General features: G+C 52.0%; 7 protein-coding genes across 7 annotated transcripts; 2 read left to right on the plus strand and 5 right to left on the minus strand.

Annotated features, from left to right (window-relative positions):
- Positions 1-145: 145 nt before the first annotated feature.
- Positions 146-3,363, plus strand: LRP88_05563 (uncharacterized protein; the record flags this gene model as incomplete). Its single annotated transcript, XM_083242113.1, has 5 exons — positions 146-520; positions 578-991; positions 1,936-2,258; positions 2,321-2,714; positions 2,773-3,363. The coding sequence occupies 5 exons, from the start codon at positions 146-148 to the stop codon at positions 3,361-3,363; spliced, it is 2,097 nt and encodes a 698-aa protein (XP_083103261.1).
- A 333-nt stretch (positions 3,364-3,696) lies between these two features.
- LRP88_05564 (FMN-dependent alpha-hydroxy acid dehydrogenase family protein) lies at positions 3,697-5,264 on the minus strand (the record flags this gene model as incomplete). The annotated part of the gene is made up of 3 exons (XM_083242114.1): positions 3,697-3,860; positions 3,915-5,081; positions 5,138-5,264. 3 exons carry the CDS (start codon positions 5,262-5,264, stop codon positions 3,697-3,699), a joined length of 1,458 nt encoding a protein of 485 aa, XP_083103262.1.
- Positions 5,265-5,815: 551 nt separating this feature from the next.
- LRP88_05565 (oxidoreductase, FAD-binding protein) lies at positions 5,816-7,399 on the plus strand (the record flags this gene model as incomplete). The annotated part of the gene is made up of 3 exons (XM_083242115.1): positions 5,816-6,880; positions 6,939-7,205; positions 7,256-7,399. 3 exons carry the CDS (start codon positions 5,816-5,818, stop codon positions 7,397-7,399), a joined length of 1,476 nt encoding a protein of 491 aa, XP_083103263.1.
- Positions 7,400-7,808: 409 nt separating this feature from the next.
- On the minus strand, positions 7,809-9,487 carry LRP88_05566 (putative 3-octaprenyl-4-hydroxybenzoate carboxy-lyase; the record flags this gene model as incomplete). The annotated part of the gene is made up of 2 exons (XM_083242116.1): positions 7,809-8,342; positions 8,399-9,487. 2 exons carry the CDS (start codon positions 9,485-9,487, stop codon positions 7,809-7,811), a joined length of 1,623 nt encoding a protein of 540 aa, XP_083103264.1.
- Positions 9,488-11,292: 1,805 nt separating this feature from the next.
- On the minus strand, positions 11,293-16,583 carry LRP88_05567 (uncharacterized protein; the record flags this gene model as incomplete). The annotated part of the gene is made up of 9 exons (XM_083242117.1): positions 11,293-11,298; positions 11,526-11,780; positions 11,829-12,080; positions 12,142-12,937; positions 12,994-13,060; positions 14,867-16,211; positions 16,273-16,395; positions 16,449-16,494; positions 16,573-16,583. The coding sequence occupies 9 exons, from the start codon at positions 16,581-16,583 to the stop codon at positions 11,293-11,295; spliced, it is 2,901 nt and encodes a 966-aa protein (XP_083103265.1).
- A 331-nt stretch (positions 16,584-16,914) lies between these two features.
- Positions 16,915-18,672, minus strand: LRP88_05568 (amino acid/polyamine transporter I; the record flags this gene model as incomplete). Its single annotated transcript, XM_083242118.1, has 4 exons — positions 16,915-17,903; positions 18,052-18,237; positions 18,287-18,363; positions 18,428-18,672. 4 exons carry the CDS (start codon positions 18,670-18,672, stop codon positions 16,915-16,917), a joined length of 1,497 nt encoding a protein of 498 aa, XP_083103266.1.
- Positions 18,673-19,234: 562 nt separating this feature from the next.
- Positions 19,235-20,832, minus strand: LRP88_05569 (uncharacterized protein; the record flags this gene model as incomplete). The annotated part of the gene is made up of 3 exons (XM_083242119.1): positions 19,235-20,222; positions 20,279-20,732; positions 20,787-20,832. The coding sequence occupies 3 exons, from the start codon at positions 20,830-20,832 to the stop codon at positions 19,235-19,237; spliced, it is 1,488 nt and encodes a 495-aa protein (XP_083103267.1).
- Between the last annotated feature and the right edge of the window lie 157 nt (positions 20,833-20,989).

A 20,989-nucleotide genomic window follows, 5' to 3' on the forward strand; every position in this document is an offset into this window, starting at 1 on the left:
TCTTGGTATGTACATGCATGAGAACCACAGTCTCCTCCCGGTGATCTAGATATCCTCTAAGAGCATTTTCTTAGATAAAAAATTCATTGTTCCTCAACTTCCCGGGCTACACAACTTATTTTCTCCATCTCCAAAGAAAACAGACATGGCGACGGCAACATTTGCAAGTGTACGAGGAGCCTTTGATCTAACGTCACGAAACTACGTCGTGACGGGAGGTGCTCAGGGAATCGGTTTCGCTCTGGTTGATGCCATCGCCCAGATGGGGGGCAATGTGGTGGCCATGGATATCAAAGATAAGCCAGGCCCGGATTTTTCTACCCTTTCAAAGCAGCGAGGCGTCAAGGTCCAATACGTCCAGGCCGATGTAACAAACGAAGAGGGCCTAAAAAGAGCCTTTCAAGAGTCAATGACCGTGCTGGGGAGCCTACACGGGTGTGTTACCTGTGCCGGCTTGGCTTTGGAGAAGCCATTTGAGGAGACCAGCTGGCCGGAGGCCCGGAGGATCCACGACGTCAATGTTTGTTTCAACCAGGCAGGCTCGTTAGCAGTGACTCGAGACTAATTCCACTTGCAGGTCATTGGAACATACTTCACAGCACAACTTGCAGCGGAACAGATGAAGAAACAAGGGAGCGGTGGAAGCCTCGTCCTAATTTCCTCAATCACCGCCCATACTGTTCTTCCATTCCACCACATGTCAGCGTACGGTGCAACCAAAGGCGCAGTGAAGACACTGTCTGAGTCTCTGGCCGTCGAGCTGGCTCCCAGTCGAATTCGCGTCAATACCATATCTCCCGGGTTCATCGACACGGAAATGACGCAGGAGGTGCGAAAGGCGAAGCCTTCTATGGCCGAAGTCTTTGAGAAGAAGCCGCCCTTACAGCGCATGGGCAAGCGGGATGATCTCACCGGAGCTGTCATCTATCTACTCAGCGACGCCGCGAGCTACACCACTGGAGCAGACATTGCAATCACCGGCGGTCTTCATGTAGGCAGGATTAGCACGTAGGCGGTATACTTGGCTTTATGTTTCTAAAGATAGGCAGAATATATATTTCAAGGGCAATACTCTTACAAGCCCAAAGTGGGAGATACAGGTGCTGTACTAGATACAGTAGACACTTTGCGTCATGTGGTCCAGTTGACATCCATCTGTGATGTGTCGATGTCCCATCCGACATCTAGGCGGTCATTTGCGTCTACTGTGGAGTCTCACATGTCTCTCATGCCTTTCGTGCTTTCACGCGAACCTGGAACCCTGAACTGGTCCACATATGGTTAAGCAGGGAATTACTGAGAGGGAAATCTAGATAAGTCCAAGGTCTGGTAGAGTCAACAGTCTGCCCGATGATATTATAGAGCTTTCTCTCCAAAATCTTTCACTGTGTCAACAGTTAGACCAAGCTGTTAGACTTCTCATGTTCGCATCGCCAAGGGAAATGCCGACGAAGCGGAACATTCACAGCCGCCGGACACGGTAAGATATTGGACTCGCTTGCAGATAGGAACACGGATCATCTTGATGGCGTTGTTCCGACCGTGCGACGGAACGGGGCCGTATCGGAACAGGGATCTTGAATCGGAATGTAGGCTGTGTTGATGGGCGCTCTGAATGGCTCTCAGCTGCAGATTGGCGATCCCTGTTTTGGGGCCTATGCCTTAAGATAGTTATGACTTAAGCGCCGTGCCAACATTGTTGGTAGTCGGGTCCTGTAACGTGAGCTCATCATGAACTTTATCAAGCAATGTCGGGTAGACTTCACTCGGAGCGTCCAAACTCGGTCGCATAGAGGCTATCGAAATATCTCGACAAAGCACACAGTTCCCCTCGTCATCAACGGAAAAGATATCAAGTCTTTTAAGTCGTTCCCTGTAATTAGCCCGCTGACGGGGAAAGAAATTTGGTCCATGTCATGTGCAACCAAAGATCAGGTCAACGATGCAGTTGAAAAGGCGCACGATGCTTTTATGAAGTGGTCTAAGACCAAGACCTCGGCTCGGCGCGATATCTTCCTAGCGGCTGCCGATGTCATGAATAAACGACGAAAGGAACTGGGGGAGTACATGCACCACGAGATTGGGGCTAATCAGGACTACCAAGACTTTATCCTGGGACTCTCTATTGATGGCCTCAAGGATACAGCTGGTCGGATAGCTGGGGCAGTTCAGGGAACTGTTCCGGATTCCAACCACGAGGGAATGAGGGCTCTGGTCTACAAGAGGCCATACGGAGTTAACCTGGGGATTGCACCGTGGTAAGCATGCCTACCTTTATCCTCGACTCTTGAGAGCGGGGCTGCTCACACAAGTACACTAGGAACGCACCATATCATCTGGGCCTTCGATCCGTCACCTTCGCGCTGGCAACGGGAAACACAGCCATTCTGAAGGGAGCAGAGTTCTCGCCCCGGTGTTACTGGGGTATTGCAGACGTCTTCCGCGAGGCAGGCCTACCAGATGGTTGCCTGAACCTCATCTTCCACTCCCCCAAGGACGCGTCCGACACCATCAACAGCCTTATAGCTCACCCGCATGTCAAGAAGATAAACTTTACCGGAAGCACTAGAGTCGGCAGCATGATCGCTGAAACGGCGGGCAAGCACCTGAAGCCCGTGCTGATGGAGCTCGGAGGGAAAGCTAGTGCCATTGTGCTCGAGGACGCTGATCTTGAGAAAGCCAGCTTGCATTGCGCTCGAGGAGCATTCATGAATGTGAGTGTCTCGCTACCGTCTTTGTGATCTGCAGTAACGACTAATGGGCATCGAAAAGGCTGGCCAAATATGCATGTCCACTGAACGAATCCTGGTGCAGGACTCCATCGCGCCCGAGTTCCAGAGAATCCTCGGTCAGACAATTCGAAAGTTTTTCGGCTCTGCCCAAGACACACCAGTCCTTGTCACGGCAGGATCCGCCCAGCGCAACCGTGACTTGGTTGCGGATGCTGTCTCTAAGGGTGCTAAGTCAGTGCCTCTATTCGACGATAGCCATACAGATCAGGTTGAGACACGAATGAGGCCTGTCCTTCTGAACAACGTCAAACCCAACATGCAGCTCTATTCAGGCGAATCATTCGGGCCCAGTGTTTCTCTCTTCACTTTCAAGTCCATCGAAGATGCTGTGGCCCTGGCAAACGACACAGAATATGGCTTATCTGCGGCCGTCTTCACGAACGATCTGAGCAAGGGCTTCCGGATCGCCGACGAGCTTGAGTCAGGAGCGGTGCACATCAACTCCATGACCGTTCATGACGAGCATCCGTTACCGCATGGTGGTGTCAAGAAGAGCGGCTTTGGACGTTTCAATGGCTATCAAGGGCTAGACGAGTTCTTGTATTACAAGACGGTAACTTGGATGGACTAGCTATTTAGTCGAGCACCTGGCTTAGCCAAGGTCTCTGTGGTGTTGGATTGGAACCTGAAGAGGGCCGTTGAGCTGAATGTCACCTTAGGATAATGCCTCCTTGATGATCCCATCAGCTGAGCGGTAGATCCTTGTCAGTGATCAGTGCCTAAGTAAAACCAGCGTAGCTTCCTCGTGCGATTTCTCTTCTGAAACACAATTGTGCATGGATAAGCCCTCAGTTTATATATTCAATATGCTTGCGACCATCTTCATACTTACGTTGTGCCATGTCAAGTTTGTCCAACTAGAAAGGTGATTTATGTGTAAACTGGAATCTCGGTTTAAATCTAGTTACAGGTGGCTTTGACGTCGTGTTATCTTCCTCGCGTAGGGGTGCCCGTCTGTTGGCACCAAGTGATCAATTTCAAGAGTGTTGACCAAGTCTGGGTGGGCGTCCTTCATCAAGTCTGTCATCCCGCATAAACGCATCGTAGTCGCGATTTCATCGCGCAAAACTAAAGCGCGTTCGTCAGTGTCTCTGCAAACATAGGGAGCTGATGGAAACCTACTGGAAATGGCATGCTCTACTCCTTGCTGGCCGTAACTCAGCGAGTACAGGAAGCTTCTGCCAATGCCGACAGCTGATGCTCCGAGGCAGATGGCCTTGACCACGTCGGCGCCCCTGCGAAATCCGCCGTCAATCAGAACTTCCATCGACTCTAGTACCTCCGGACAGTTCTTCTGAAGCTCTAACAAGATCAGAATTGCTGGGGGCGCATGGTCGACGGCCCTGCCCCCGTGGTTGCTGATAACAATTCCGTCGCAACCATGCCTATGAGCCATCCTAGCATCGTGAGCTGTCTGGATGCCCTTGGCAATGATGGGGAGAGAGGTCAGGCTGCGGAGCCAGCTGATGATGCCCCAATCAACACTGGGGTCGATGAAGGAGCCAGTCTGTCGCGCAAGACCGGCGCCTTTTTTGTCACCGCCCTTCACATCTAACTTGACTCCCGCTATAGATAATGTCTCGTTGGACCTTATGCGCTCATCTGCCTCCCGCTTTGGAACAACAGGGACATCAACGGTGACCAAGATGGACTTTATTTTGCCAGAAGCATCCATCTGTCGAATCGCCGTTTCTGACTTCTTCCGATCCTTATTCACGTAAAGTTGAAAAAAGGCCTGTCTTGGAGTCTCATCGAGGATTTCGTCGTAGGGGTATGAGGATGGGGTTGCAAAACAGTGAACGATGCCGCCAGCAGCTGCGCCATGGGCGAGAGTAAGCTCCCCCTCCGCGCCGCCAGTCCTCGCCGCGCCAGTAGGAGAGATGTAGACGGGAATATCCAGCTCACAGCCAAATAGTGTCGTATTCGCCTTGACGTCCCTTACATTTCGCATCACCCGAGGGCGTAGTAGAACCTTTCTTAGGATAGAGCGGTTCGCATCCCTAGTGTCATTATCGTTGGAGCCACTGCTTATGTAGCCTATGGCCTTTTCACTCAGAGCTTTCGTAGCTGCATGCTCAAAATCATCCAAGTTGATGATGGCGTCCAACTCTGGTTTCTCACGTGGGTCTTTGGCCTGAGGGCGACTGGGGATCTGCTGTTCCCGGGGCGCCGTGGCCTGGTCAACAGAACCGATGTGGAACTTGATGTCCAAGGATTTTCGAATCAGAGATGGTCCATGGGCTTCATTGTAGACGGCCGATGCATCAGCTCCAGCGTGCTGGTATATAACTAGGTATTGAAACGACGGTCAGGCAGGTCGCTGATGGGGTGGGCCTTGGGCTTACTCTCAGCTCCTCCGGGGTGCTCAGGCGCAAACTCGGTCATGTTGTAGACCATTCCATTGACAGAAATCCAGATGTCATCTTTCTTGTCATGTCTGGCTAGTTCTGATGCTGCGATGGCGGACGTCATTGTGGCCGCGGTGGTCAAACTAAGCGCTCCAGTTTCGCGTCAACGTTCAGTCAGCTTCCAAAGTTTGCTCACAAAATGACTTGACGTTCCTAAGCAACCGTAAACCAACTGGTAGGAAACAAACTTCAGTTGTTGTTCGGTCTAACTCAATGGATGTTGGCGGAATCCCGGAATACGTTGACTACCCCGCTCCGTTGCCGAGTGAGGGACGCTGCCGAGCGGCGGACCGAGTTTCGGCACATAGTTGTTTCCCCCGTCGGAACACGCCGTGGAAGTTCCGACTTGACAAGTCGGCGAGATGGTAGGCCGCCAATCGATTCCTTTCGGACCATCGAGCAGGGCTTCGAGATGTTGTATTGCGGACAACCTTAGACGTAGGTCTCGTAGAGAGCCATAGAACTTAATGCACGCACGAATAGGAATTCTAGTACATAGGTATGTATGTTTAAAGGATGAAAGCCGTCGTCCCCGAAGTCTTATCATATCCTCTCACGGCTTGACCGATTCCGACTACTACTCCCCCCAAACCAAGCTAACCTATCACTTCCATCATGTCCAGCCCAAACCAGCCACGGTACGCCACCCAGCCAAAGTATCCATCCAAGGTGCTCGTCTGTGGAACGCCTGACTACGAGCGATGCCGCCGCAACAACCCAACCGCTGATACTCCATCTCGATTCCCAAGAGAGATCCATCTTGTAGAAACACCCCAGGATGTTTCGCATGCCTTCAAGAGAGCAACCGAGTTGGGCGTCAAGGTCGGCATTCGAACTTCTGGCCACATCTTCAACGTACCCGGCCTTATTGAAGGTGGCATCTTGATCGACACAGTCAACCTAAACCGGCAGATCGACTACGACCCCATCACCCAGGAAGTCGCCTTTGGGCCGTCGTGCCGTGTGGAGGAGCTCGCTGCCAGACTCCAAGAGGTTAAGAGGTTCTTCCCTCACGGCCATGCTCCCACTGTGGGATCCGGTGGATTTCTGCTCGCTGGAGGCCAGGGTTGGTTTGTTAGAGGATGGGGTGCAACAAACCAAACATGGATCACCAAGCTCGAAATCGTTGTTCCCGATGGCCGCACCGTGGTTGCCAGCCGCACTGAGAACCGGGACCTGTTCTGGGCGGCTCGGGGCAGCGGACTCGGCTTCTTCGGTCTCGTCACCCGCTTCTGGGGAAGGACGATCAAAGCCTCACTCATGTGGGAGCGAAGTCTCAAATTCGAGATCAACAGCGACAACTACATGACTCTCATGTCGTGGGCCATCGAGCGAGGCCGCGACACGCCCAAGTACGGCACCGATCTCAACCTCACTATCGACTATCCCGAGAAATTTGACCCAGCCTATACCACTGACACCATCCCACCAAACGCGAAACTGCACATGACTCTGAATTTGCAGTGTTATTGCGATACACTGAGGGAGGCTAGAACATTGCTCAGTGCCTATGACAAGCTGACCCCTGAAGTGCAAGAACATCTGCTCAAGTTTGAGCCTGTGCAGAGGAGGACATTTGATGAGATTTTTGCACGCAAGCGTGGCTTTTTGGGCAACGCTAAGAATGACCGCTGGCAGATCAACAGTATCATGAATGATCCCGAGGTTCCGCTTGAACGTGTGAGTTTTCCTTGTTGAACTGTGGTTTGCCGATTGACTAAGATGGAACTATACACAGCTCCTGGAAGCTATCAAGCCCGCCATGCTCGAGCTTCCCACGAGGACCTCTTCCGTATTCATGTGCCACTGTGACATTGTACCTGATGAGGAAGACGCTTGTCTTAGCCTGCCGCAAGATCTTTACATCTCCACCATCACTGGCTGGACAGACCCCAAGCTTGAACCAGGCATCTATCAGCCAATGCGTGATCGATACAAGCGTGCATTCCCTGTTGCGGTGGGCCAGTACATCACAGAGATCGATGTCAACAATGACGATGCCAACGTATGTTCCCCAGAATGCCCTCCCTAACTCATGGCTCTAACTGTATTCAGTGCAAAGTGCTTAGCGATACTGCCCTAGCCAAATTCCTGAGGATTAGGGAGAAGTGGGATCCCAACGAGCTGTTTCCCAATTATAAGGCGTTTGTCCGGGCGCACGACAAGATCAACCGCCTGCAAAACCGGTCTCAGTTGTGAATTTTGTCTTGTCCGCTGGGAGTTGCGAGTGGTCTGGAACTCGTTTATATGACTGGGCTTACAATCCAATGACGGCAGTAGACGCGTTTCTGCGCCGACGACCAAGTTATTTAACATTGTCTACCGTGATATACTCATTTCACTGTTCTTCTCTCCTTATTGTCCGCGTGAGACTCGATCCAGCCCCCTGTTTTGTGGAAGATGTATTGTATGTAGCCTGAACTTGGCTGCCGCGATGCCACAACAAAATATCATAACGTTATTAAACCCCTACCACGTTTCGGCTGCGAACACGCTTCGCTCCAAAGAATGCATTTCAGTAACTTTAGGAGACGCTCATCTACGTTGAGGAACCATGAGAACGCAACTGTCAAATTCATGCACTAATGTCTAACCGACACGTCCCCTTTTAGACGGGCTCAAATCCCATCGCGGTCCAGTCAGACTTAACCCTATTCTTGACATCCTCAGGGTAGCTCGTTTCAAAGTCAACCCCACTAAACGATCTTTTCCCCTCGTACTCCATGGGGAACAGACAGTCAGAAATCACCTTTCCTCCCTTCTTGGGGTCTCCACTTCCATGAGACATGTATGGAGTCATTGGAAAGCTCGCGACATCTTCAAACAAGTACTCATCCTGGCCTGGACGGCATCTTGTAACCAGGGCCCATATAATATCCTTGAAGTTGCCGATGTCTACATCGTGACCGAATAGCAGAATGCGATTGACAAGCATGCAGCTTTTATCATTGAAAGCAATGCGGCCCAGTTTGTGGCAGAAGTCTTTGGAGTTTGTTCTCATCTTGGCGAGCTTGTCGACATCCACTTGGAGCGCACACCAGGTAGCCATGGACTCAAGAGGTGCGAAGGCATCTATGATGGGAAGATCGTGATGCCTGAGAAGCGTCAAGAGCTCCTCTGATGCGAGCGATGCAGTGGTATGCTGAGTTCAAGCTATGTCAATCGACGGCTCAAGACATGGAGACAGTATCTTCTTACCGATTCATCCGTTATTCTTCCCGGCACTGAAACTGGTAGAATAGCATCATCTCTATATGTGATTGCGTTGACTGTAAAAAGAGGATGCAAATGTTTGTCTTGATCGAAGTGCAGTCCAAGATAGTCCTCAAAGGGACCTTCATAGGCTTTGTCTTTGAGAGAAAACGTTCCCTCAAAGACAATCTCACTATTTGCGGGGACAAGGAGGTCACTCAGCTCGCACTTGACCATTTCAAGAGGCTGCCCAACGAGTGCTCCGACATACTCGCCTTCTGACACCCCTTCCGGGATGGGGGAGGCGGCAGCTAGACTTGCGGCAGGAGGGACGCCCATGGCGAGCGCCCACGGCATCTCCGTTTTGCCCTCTGCCAGCCACTTGTCCCTAATGATGGAGTTGTGCTGGCCTGAGCCGACGAGGCACACAAGGCGCCTGCTGTCATGGATCATGCCCCGGAAGATGGACCAGTTTGTCCAGGAAGCGTCCGGTGTCTGTAACACATGCAATCCATATGTTTGTAGGTACTTCCCCCCGTCCCTCTGGTGTAGCAGTGGTGCTGGGAGCTTGTGCAGACTGATGTCTTTTTGAAGGATCTGGTTCTGCTTGCATGGCCCAGTTGGTAGAATCCGCGGGGCCAAAGGGGGTCGAGCCTTTCCCTCCTGTGTCCTCTCCAGAATAGCCTTCCAGCTCGAATCGACAGGCAGACCTAACGATCGAGCAATCCTGCCGTACCTCTCTTCCTCGCGGGCCCGTAGGCTTGCCGCATTTCCAAACATCCTCCACAACCCGTCCTTGGCACCCTTGACATTGTTGAATAGCGGTGCCTTGCCATTGACCTCGCTTACGCGCCGCACGATTGCGCCCACTTCAAGATGGGGGTCAACTTCACGTTCGATTTCTGCCAGATCGCCGTCCTCGCGCAGGACATCGATGAAGGTTCGAAAGTCGAGTTGGGCGGCGATGTGACGCGGTTGAGAGGAAGCTGCTTCGCTTTTGGTACGGATCGATACTGGAGCAAAGATTTGTCTGGCTCGGGCTTTGGCGCGTCTCGAGGGGAGTAGCGTGCAACGTCCAAAAGCAACAGGCGCCATAACTTGTTGTCCCAATTCGATTACTTGGCATAGTAACCTGGGAGAAAGCCTGCATAGAGTAGCCGGCCACCTTGCTCAAATGAAATTCCATGCCCGCTTTCAGTCGGTGAGTAGGCCTCGTTATGCGGAATGGGGGAATGGTGCTGCGGAGATTCCGGTCCCTATTCTAGGAACTTCATTCCGGTGGCTTTATCAACCGCCATATCCGTTAGCCGACATTAGGCCACTCACAAGCCGGCTAGGCGGGAAAAGAAAGGCTCCAGGCCATTATGCGAACTGTAAGTCAGCGGGCGGAGGATAATTATCATGACATTGGAAGCGCTACTCGAGGTTCGGACGAGGAGTCATCCTTGTCGCTTCCGGCTTGAATCAGGGCCAGCCGATCGATAGCTACATCCAATCACTACAAAACAATCTCTTCCTGGCCCTGATATTGGTCCCTAGCCGTTTACCTTACAACTCGCCCCAGAAAATGCTCAGCCTCCGTCTAGCCAAAGCTACTGCCACCGCAAGAACACCCCTTCTTTCAAGCAGGCTCAGCTTCCACACATTTGGGCCCATCTGTCAACAATTGCCATTTGACGGCTTGGGTGCATCATCAAGCCGTCTCTCGTCTGAAGAACAGACACAACAACATGATCCGGTCCGAGAAACTCAAGCCAAGCCACGAAGGATCGTGGTAGGGATTACGGGCGCTACTGGGGCTGTATTCGCCATCCGAATCCTGTCCATTCTACGCCAGCTTGACATTGAGACTCACCTCGTTATTAGCAAGTGGGCTCTGGCTACAATGAAGTATGAAACGTCACTGAGCGAGGTCGAAATCCGCGGGATGGCCAGCACAACATACACTGCCAAAGATCTCTCAGCTAGTATAGCGTCTGGGTCTTTTCAGCATGACGGCATGATCATCGTGCCATGCAGCATGAAAACTCTGGCTGCGATACGCTCCGGCTTCTGCGATGATCTGATTTCCCGAGCTGCCGATGTCAGTCTCAAGGAAAATCGCAGGCTAATCCTAGCGGTTCGGGAGACTCCTCTCAGCGACATACACCTTGACAACATGTTATTCCTGCGACGCGCTGGTGCCGTCATCTTCCCGCCAGTCCCGGCTTTCTACACGAGACCTAAAGGGATCCAAGATCTCATTGATCAGACGGCTGGGAGAATGTTGGACTCTCTGGGCATTTTCACTGAAGGGTTCTCGCGTTGGGAAGGATTCCAGAAGAGTTCGTCACGGGCGCATCCGGTACTGAGAGGTGTAGCAGAGGCTCAATAAACAGAGAATGCAGGACAAGTAACACGTCCCATGAGTCAACAGCAAGTAATAAGACCAACGCCGACCATGAATACACCTGAAAAAGTGGCGCTAGAAAATACCCTCTGAGAAAATAGTACTGGTATCCCCAACGGGCCACTGAAACCGGAGTGAGTCTGTCCAACTTGACCTCGGCTGCATCTCGACATCTGAAGTAGGAGGGAACATCGTCCCAAGACCTACGCTGGTGTCGCGTGTGGTGAAGGGGGAGGTGAACGATGGAAAGAGCTGTGTAGTTTGGGAGAAGGGCGTCTTTTGTGTGGTTCTGGCCGTGCTTCTCTGGGTAGACTCAATTCCTGCTCCGTCGCCCGAGCTCGACCTGTTGAGGAGGCCCAGGTTCAGCAAGATTCCCCTCATCTCGCATAATCTTTTTGATAGTCTCCGTGCTGCCCTCGACGTCTTCACGTAGTTATCCGTCAGAGTGACCGCCATTTCGAAACTGCGACTCAGTGAATCGAGAATGTCCGGAGATAGGCTTGGCAGCAAATCAGTCCTATGTTGTTCAATAAGCGCTACCAGTAGAAATGCAAGTGCTATCGCGGACGCCAATAGGTGTTGATAGTTGGGGTGTTGTTTACGGTATATGTCAGTGGTAGTATCGAGGGTGTAGAGAACATTGACGACTTTGAATACTAGTTCCGTCGCAGGGCGGATGTGTTTAGTAATTTTCCCAGGATCAGTCTCTGAGAAGAAGAACGGCTTGAGCAGCAAACTACGAACAGACTCAGCCCTGAGGTTTAGAAGAATTGACCACGTGGGAGGCTTCGTCGACGGTTCGGTTTGCCACTTGTCAGACTGAGAGAGTATATGCTCCCCAACAGCCTTCTTCCTCCACTGCTCGATTTGGAAGCTCATCAGCTCGAAAGCTTCATCATCACTATACCCTTCTCCCTTGGCAGCTTGCGCAATAGGCTCGCTAAATTTGTCGCTGATAAGGATAAAGGCTTGCATCGCCCTGACGTGAGGGTTCTTGATCTGCCACATATTAGCGCGTGGTGACTTATAAGACACAAGTTGACTTACGCAAGACATTGGAATTGAGCTGAAGCTGGAATTGTTGAAATGGGTTGGAAGCCCAGTTGCAGAGCTCCATTGGCGATCAATAATGAGGATACAGCTGATCAAGTTCCAAGCTTCTTCTCTCTGGGCGTTCAAGTCCAAAAGGTGCTTGGAAACTTCACCATTGTGAAACCCCAGCTCCATTAGCATGTGGCCAGCAATTCCACACATGCGCCAGGCGGAGCGTGGCATATCTTGGAAGAATTCATAGATGCCCTGCACTTTGAGTTAGTAAGGTGACGACCGGGTAGATGGGCTGGTAGGTACGCGAGCATACATTAAGCAGGACGATGGTGACATGCCTGATGCTATGGGGAGCTGTGCCGAGTTTTGCATTGACGGCATCTTGAAAACAGTTTCGGACAAGAATTTCGACGGAAGAACTCTCTGGATTAGAATCGGCTCGGAGGGCTATGGCCAAAACCAGGTTCAAAATGACAAGGTTCTCGTCTGAAGCAGCTCCTGATTTCCTAGCAGAAATATCCCAAACCACTGACTCTGGATCTGCATAGCAGGACCGTGCTAGCGAAATAACCTCGTTGAGGTCAATCAGCGGATGAAGGTCTCCTACAACCTCTTGATACACTTGCAAAAGACGAATTGCTTCTTGGAGATCCAGAAAGGAGCGGAACTGCAGTAATCGCCCGAGGGCCTCGCGGTCAAGGACCCGCGGTGGCATAGCAGGGCTGGGGGTGTCGGCGACCTCGTCCTCATCCGAAGCACCTTCGTCGATGGTGGCCAGCTGAAATTGCCGTTGCTGGAGTGGGGCGGCCGGGAAGCTATTCCGACGAAGTTTCAACTGGGCTACGTTCAAGCTGTAGTCTGGACTTGTCGGTCCGTAGAAGTGCTGCGCCGAACCACGCGACTGCTGTTTGGCCGGGTGTACGCTATCCTGACCGGCACTGGCGTCATTAATAAGAGTAGCGATGAAGTTCTCATCACCGCTACAATCAGCTGCCAAGGTTGGTGATGGTGAGTCAAGTTGGACCTGCGTGGGCGGGCGCACTTGGGACGCCAGAGTGTCCAACTGCTCCTGGAGAGTCGATAGCATCTCCACGAGGGCATCTCGGTTGCTACGGCGGGTTTAAGTCAGTTAGATGGTGGCACATGTGCGTCCATGGTGGCATACTATGATACAGTCGAGCCGTGTCGTCGGTTATCAGACTTGCCAGTCTCCCGGCCCGCAGCGACAACCGCTGTTGATTGCCAACCTTCGGGCGCGAAGCTGCTGCTGTAGCTACAGTCTTGTCCTCTACCCGAACAATGGCCGCATGGCTGTCGTCCATCACACTTCCCTTTGCGGCGTCTGCAGGCATCACAGGCCCGTAGAGCATACGGGGCCCTTCGCTTGGCCAGCTCCCCATTCTGGGTGCCTGACCGTTTGTGAACTCTGTTTTCTTTTGCCTGGGGCATGGTACCCTTGCACGCTAACGGAGAGGAATCGAAAGACGAGAAGCAGAGGTTCGGAATGACGGGACAATAGCTCGCAAGTGAAGAGTCGGATGACAACGTCGGGAGACATGAGGCAACCGTTAGAGCGGGACCCCATTTAATATCGGCACCGGGGGGAAGCCGGGATGAGGTCCGCTGCGCTAGAATGCGGGGAACAGATAAGAGAAGGCGAAACTAAACCGAAACCGTCTCATGGGTGGACCGTCCGTATCAACATACTTCATCACCCCTGCTAACATGGTTCGGACAAGCACTACGTATTCACTCTCATATTCTAGACCATCAGTTCGAAATGCGTTCGTACGCGTTCAAAGTCTCTTAGATGAACCCACCAAGTGGGAAATCTAAGCTTTAAAGGCGATTTGGACTAAAGTGGTAGTTGCGTTACAAGATAAGGTACACAAGCAAGTTGGTGGTGCTGGTGCAGGGTTAGGCCAGTGGTGATTTCGGTCAGTCTACGTTTCACATGAGCCAATGGGTACAAAAACAATTTTAATCAGCTCTCGTATCCACAAACAGGAAAACTTGGTAGTCTGTGTTATCTCTTTCCGATTCATCTCCACCACTTCCCCCTCAGTACGATGGATCAATGGACTTGGAGGTCGCATGTCTGTAAAGGTCCCTCCAGGCAAATGGCTGGTGCCAATAGACCCAAGCTCCCCCAAGCTCATAGGTGTGGCCCTCAATGTTGGAGGCCCATGTCCGGCCATCAATATGGTCCCGGGCCTCCAAAACGAACACCTTGCCAAAGAATGCTGCAAAGGACAAAGGACGGAAGCCCCAGAGCAAGTCAACAGAAATACTACAGCTGTAACACAACTCCGGAACGCGTCATCGGAACTACCGAAGTGGAGATGCCGGGATTTGCTATCACCGAAAGTCCGAGGGAGGGGACCCTTGCATTCTCCATTGCAACACTAGAGTGGCCGGGCTTGGCATGATAGCTGGGGGCACAAACAGACAATGCGTCGAGCAGAGTTGGGATCGGTGTAATTTTCCGCATTTCAGCTTCAAAAAAGCCAATTCAGGCTGAGAAAAATCCAAACAAAATGCTACAAGCTATCCAGGTTAACTACTTGTAGTTAATAATTGTAATAAAGGAGGTAATAAAGACGCTTTCTTGAGATGACACAACCTACCTACCCGAGAGTGCGAACTAAGTAGAGTTGAGGATAAGATAAGATAAGACCAATCATGATTACATAATGACACTTTACTCGCTGAGCTGTGGCTACTCGCCGCGCTCACCAGGACCCCTTCAGCCTAACCTCAAGGAGTGCTGAAACACCATTCTGGACTCTTTCCACAGCCTCCGGCAGTAGACGACCCAAGTCTTCGATGGAGGACACGACCCCAGCCCAGGCATTACCCCCAGAAGCTGCCTTTCCTATACCTGAATAATCGGGTGTTGGGGAGAAGGAAATGTTGAGGTCTTCGTTCGAGATCTTGGACCCGTATCCGTCAGGATGCACCAGGGACATTGAGTGACGCGGAGCATTCCAGCCTTTTCGGTGTCAGCATCGATAACCAGTGCACGTGTTTGGACGTACCTTTGTTGCTAAGCACAATTGTGAGAGTAGGTAGCTCGTATCTTCTGGCGATCCAGTATACAGTACCTGGCACTCCAAACATGTATGTGCCGTCGCCCACAATGAGTGTCACGAACTTGCCTTTGCCCTTGCCGCCAGAAACCCAGTCTGAGGCGAGCTTAACGCCCAGTGTCGCTCCCCCGGACCACCCTAGCCCGCCTCCGCCGCCATTGAAGAGATGGCCTGGGTTGTCAACCTGCAGTTGCTCATATATAAACGGGGCGTTTGTGACTGCCTCGATGCACCAGATTGTATCCTTGGGGCACGTTCTGCGTAGTTGAGCGCACAAGTAAGAGGTACTCGGTAACGAGGATCCGTCTGAAGGTGCTTCGGCAAGCTTTGCAATCTTGTCCATGCGTTGCCGATGGGACTCAGCCAGCAGATCCCAACGCTTTCTATACGGCTCGAGCTCAGTCAGTTTGGAGAAGTGCGGATGCATCGAAATGTAGTTGTTCAGTTGCTTGATAGCTGTTTCTGAGTCGACACGATATCTGCGGAATGCAGGTATGTAATGAAGAGGCATGTTTTGTTTGAGGGGGTCGACGTCGAGGTGAATGATTTTTGCATCCGCACGAGGCTTGCACTGGGTTGGAATCCATGGAACGTCGCAGTCAATGACGAGGATGACATCTGCAGTCCTGATGGATTCGTGACGTCCAATTCCAACTCCCAAAAAGGCGCGATGACTCCATGGGAAGCAGACGTCACTTCCAAGGCCATCCAAGACCTGAACACCAGGAATTGACTCAGCCAGCTTGACCAGCACGGGCACAGTCGCCGGGTTACGGCCAGTATAGCCGACAATGACAAGCGGGCTCTCCGCTTCGGCCAGGAGAGAGACAATGAGCTCCGGGGCGTCAGGGGGAAGACCAACTGGGGCTACGGCGTTCCACACATCCTGGTCCAGATGGTATGGCGTGATATCCTCCTCCATCACTTCTCGAGCACCAACGAGATACGCAGGGCCTTTGGGATCGCTTGTAGCAAACTGCAATGCTCGGTTAAGCACCTGCTTGATGTTTTTGCCAGACTTGAACTCGCCCGAGAAACGACAGAACTGAGAAACAATCTGTTTCTGATCAGGAGCGTCTTGAAGCCAATGGATATACTCGGTACGGGAACCTCTCATTTCGCCTTCGAGGGTGAATGGAGATAGGCCTGCAAATACCAGGACCGGGCATCTTGCAACAGATGCATTGTGCATAGCGCAGCCGAGCATCTGTGTTCCCACATCGACATGGACCAGGACACACTGAGGTTTGCCCGTCACACGGGCAAATCCGTCAGCCATGGACATTGCGACCATCTGAACACGCTTGTTAGTGACTTGCGTAGAGCACTGGGCTCAAAGCCGTAGGGGCACAGACCTCATGAGGGCAAGTGATGACCTTAGGGAAATTGACACCCTTCAAATGGGCTCCGTGTGCGAGAGCCTCCATGATGGCCGGATGGTCCGAACCCAAGTTGACGAAGACATGGGTAACACCAGCCTGCTCACTATGTAAGAAAACTGTCCACAAAAAGGGCAAGGGCGCATGCATACCTCCCAAAGACCCTCGAAGAAGGCAAACGAGGCCGAATATTTCTCGCTTGTGAAGAGCACGTCAGTCATTGATTGAGGTGGGATGATCCTGCCATCGGAGCAAGCTGTACAGGGAGGCTCTTACAGGTTGTGCATATCTGTTGATGGTTCAAAACAGTTCTTTTGCTATATTAGGTGTCAAAAGAGTGTATCGGAGTCAAGCACAGGGCAGAGATAGAGAAGGAAGGACCTATATCTTGCAGGTACCCGACTACAGCAGCGTGGGCGGAACGAGTGGAGATGTCATGCGGGATGATAGTCGGAACAGGAAAGCCGAGTTCCGAGCCCAGTTCAGTCAATCCGTTCCTAAAACGTTTGAGAAGAAGACGGAATGAAGGCAATCAATTTACTGTTCTGTCTTTCCGTGGGCCAGTCCTTAGAGCCAACATCCTCCGCGTAGCATCCGTTGCCAGACCCGTCTTACGGATCAGGCGCCAACGTCCAAGGCGAGAGGGATCCCAATCACAACTCCAGTCCCAACGACGGGCATCTGAAACTTGTGGCGTCCAGAGATTACATAGTAGGCTAAGCCAAAGAGGAGCCATCCCATTATGACCACAGACGAGTAGTTCATGTTAGTGGGGGTAACCGGCATGACGGTCGGGAACGCGCTGAACAAAACACATACCGTCATCCAGCAGACGCTCACCACGTTAAGCAAGATCCCAAGGCTTTTCCCAAGTCGAAAAGACCCATAGTCCGAAGCCTTAAGACCGCTCCGGCCTCCGAGAAGCATGGCGACGACGGGAAAGAGATATGATAGGTACATGCCAATGATAGCCATGGAGAGAACGGCATTGAAGGCTGTTGAGCTGGCCAGATAGATAAAGCCCAACGACATCTGTAGGGCTACGATGGTCCATATGGCTCGTGTCGGGATTGCTTCACGTTGGTCTACCTTGCTCAGGAATCCCGAGAAGGGGGTAGCACTGTCCCGGGCAAATGCCATCAACGTCCGCGACGTTGATGTGATGCCGGCAACCGTTGCAGCCATGGCGATAGCGATGACGATCAAGGGCAGAATCGTTGCCGCGACGTGGGACTTGGTGACATGGAGGAAAATTTGGATATAGGGAAATCCCGTCCGGGTTGTGAGAATGCTTTCCAACGGTCCTGTCGAGAATAAAATCATGGTGGCAAACGCAAGGCCCATCAAGCCGTTGAGGCCAATACTGCCCATGATTGCAAGAGGGACATTTCTAGCGGCATGAGGTATCTCCTCGGCCAAATGGCAGGCAGCATCATATCCAAGGAATGGGTAAACGGTGCTGAGAAGTCCCACCATCCAGGCCACCCCGTCACTGGACCAGCCGGTTGAGTTTTGGACTTGGACGAAGACGGAACGCGCTGAGTTTTTATCTGCCATGGCGGCGAGCACAACGAACGCAGCCACGAAGCCAACCACGTGAAGTGCAGCTGAATCTGGTATTAGCTTCACGACTTGACATACATGGTAAGTTGTTTGGAGCCCGACCTGATATCAAGTTTGCTGACGGCAAACTTCGATGACCCCATATGTTCATCGCGGTGGCGTAAGCCAAGAAGGCCCAGTATAAGAGCATACCTTGCCATCTGGTGCCAGTATAGTCGTCATTGTTAAGGACGATAAGCCCCTGGACCATTAGGCCGCTAGCCATGGCTGCCGACGCCGTAAAGACGATCTGGCCGCCGATTGAAATCCACCCCGTGACCCAACCGATGTGTTTTCTACCCCATGCAGGAAACAAAGCCGTGACCCAATGGTACTGTCCTGTCCACACCGTCAACGATGGAAAGCGACGTGGAATGATAAGGCTCACCTCCCGCGGTGGGATAAATGGACGCGATCTCGGCTAGGGAGGCTCCTATGGCAAGACTGCAAAGGAAACTGAGGAGGCTGTTGGCAAACAAGATGTCAGCTCTAGTTGGTTACAGACGGCCAAAGAGGAAGGGTTACGCACAAGTTGTAAAAGAGACAAGGAGCGCCGCCGCTCAGCAAGGCCTGGGCCAGGACTGCCGTGCTCGCCTCCCATGTGGCCATCAGACAGAGGCAGAGCCCGATCAAAGATGGCAAGGAGAATGATCTTTCGAGCTGGCTGTTTATGCCAAGTTGTTCCAGGCGCGTTGCGTCCGAGTTGGTGACTGTGCGGTCAACAGTCACCCTGTCAACAGAAGTGACCTTTTTGATATCGGTAGTGTCCGTCATGATTGTACGACAGCAAGGTTGTTGTGAGTGTGATTCAAATATGAGATTTGGTGTTTACTTTTCAGTATCCTCCCATAGGTGGCTGCGAGAGACTAAATAGTCTCAGCCGAATCATGGTAATCCGGGGAACCCTGAACAGGGTGTTGAGGCCAATGCATAATCATCATTTTCTTATCTTGCGACGAGCCGTGTTCCGCGGGTTCCGCCTCAAACCATTGGCTCGCCACCCTCCTTATCGTTTTCATTCCTAAAGTCGGAACCGGGGGTTCTTTATCTGTACCTTCTCAAACTACTCCAAAACTTACAGTATGTATCTTACTACGACTGTTCAAGTCCCTTGGAGAAGAGATAACCGCACTCACAGAGAAGCATGGGCGGGCGCCTAATGCAACTCAGTTCGGCATTTTCAACATGTATTCCTGCATACTGAGATTTATCACCACAGCGAAAGAACAAACAAGGTTCTGATGAATCAAAGCGTTATGATTTGGCTGAACGCTATGAGACACGGCAAGCTTGATCGACATAACTCTCAGTTACCATTCAGACTAGTTCGCGACACCTACAGTTTGGAAACTTGAAACTTGATACATTTGACATGAGTCCACTCATCCAGAGCATCCCGGCCTAGGTCCCGACCAAACCCGCTTTCCTTAACGCCGCCAAAGGGCGTGTTCACATTGACAGTACCCCACATGTTGACCGTCACCTGTCCACTCTCAAGAGACTCGCCGACGCGTATGGCCCTGTTGACATTATCTGTGAAGACAGCTGACGCGAGACCGTATGATGTTCCATTAGCCAGCTTGATAGCCTCTTCCTCCGTGCTGAAGCGAGCGATGCAAGCTACCGGGCCGAAGATCTCCTCCTGTATGATTGAGGCGGTAGGATCAACATCGGAGAAGGCAGTGTTAGGCACGAAGTGCCCGTTGCTTGGTAGTTCGGAATCATCCCCCCCATGAATCAACTTGGCCTTCTCTCCACGGCCCTTTCGGATGTATTCCATAACCCGTTCCTTTTGTACCTTGTTGATGAGAGGGCCCTTGGTAGTATCAGACAGCAATGGGTCCCCCGCGATGGCATCCTTGGAGCGTTGCGAGAATTCGCGCGCGAAGCGATCGTAGATTGTATCCTGCACGTAGATACGGCTCCCGGCCGCACATATCTGGCCGTTGTTCACAGTAATGCCAGCCGTAGTCCAAGACAAGGCATTTTCCCAGTCTGCATCAGCAAATACAATGCTTGGTCCCTTCCCACCCAACTCAAGGCTTACTTTCTTGAGGTTTGTCTTTGACGAGGTAGCCAAGAGCTGGCGGCCGACCGCCGCGCTTCCAGTGAAGGAGATCTTCCGAACCTCTCGATGGTCGGCCAGAGCCTGGCCTGCCACTGAACCTATGCCACAGAGAATGTTGATGACACCGGGAGGAAATCCTGCCTCCACAATGAGCTCTGCAAGTCGCTGTCCGTAAAGTGGCGAGTTCTCAGGCGTTTTTATGATGAGGACGTTGCCGGCGGCGATGGCTGGTGCGAGTTTCCAGAGTGTGATCATCCTAGATAGGTAGGTATAATTAGACAGTCAAGTCGTAAACCCGGCATATTTACTTACAAAGGCGAGTTCCAAGGCACGATAGCAGCGCAGACACCATAAGGCTCGCGCCGAGTATAAGCCATACCGTCAGCAATATCTAAAGATTGACCATCCATCTTATCCGCCCAGCCCGCATAATAGCGACATGTCTCGGCAGCCTGCGGAACAAACATGTTACTAGAGTCTCGATAGAGGATTCCTGCGTCGACCGCCTCAAGGGAAGCGAGAACATCGACGTCCCGTTCGATAAGCTCCGCAAGTCGGTTCAACATATTTCGGCGCTGTTGAGGTGTTGATGAGCGCCATGACTCGTTGAATGCCCTGCTGGCTGACGAGACGGCTCTATCGACGTCAATAGCTTGAGCGGCGGAGATGGAGCCCAGCTTTTGGCCGTTGAACGGGTTTTCGATGTCCACGACGGCGTTTTCGTGGGCTGAAACGAATGCATTGCCGATAAAGAGGCCCGTTGGCACTGTGAGGCGACTGGTCAGCTGTGAAGATTCCAGATCATGATGGAGACACAAACCTCTGATTTGACAACCACCAACGCCCGGAACAGTGATGGTAGGCATGGCTCTTTTCGCGTTAGGGGTTCAACTACTCTGGAGACACCGAAACGGGATACGTCTCGATCCTTTGTGCTGCTCGACGGATTGCAAAGCTGCCGATAAGTCACTTAAAATCAACCATCGGCAGTTCTGTATCCTTGACAAAACCTTCCGGATACCC

The sequence above is a fragment of the Fusarium phalaenopsidis genome (assembly GCF_050370095.1).
Source record: "Fusarium phalaenopsidis strain FUZ10S chromosome Unknown contig_32292, whole genome shotgun sequence".
NCBI lineage: Eukaryota > Fungi > Ascomycota > Sordariomycetes > Hypocreales > Nectriaceae > Fusarium > Fusarium phalaenopsidis.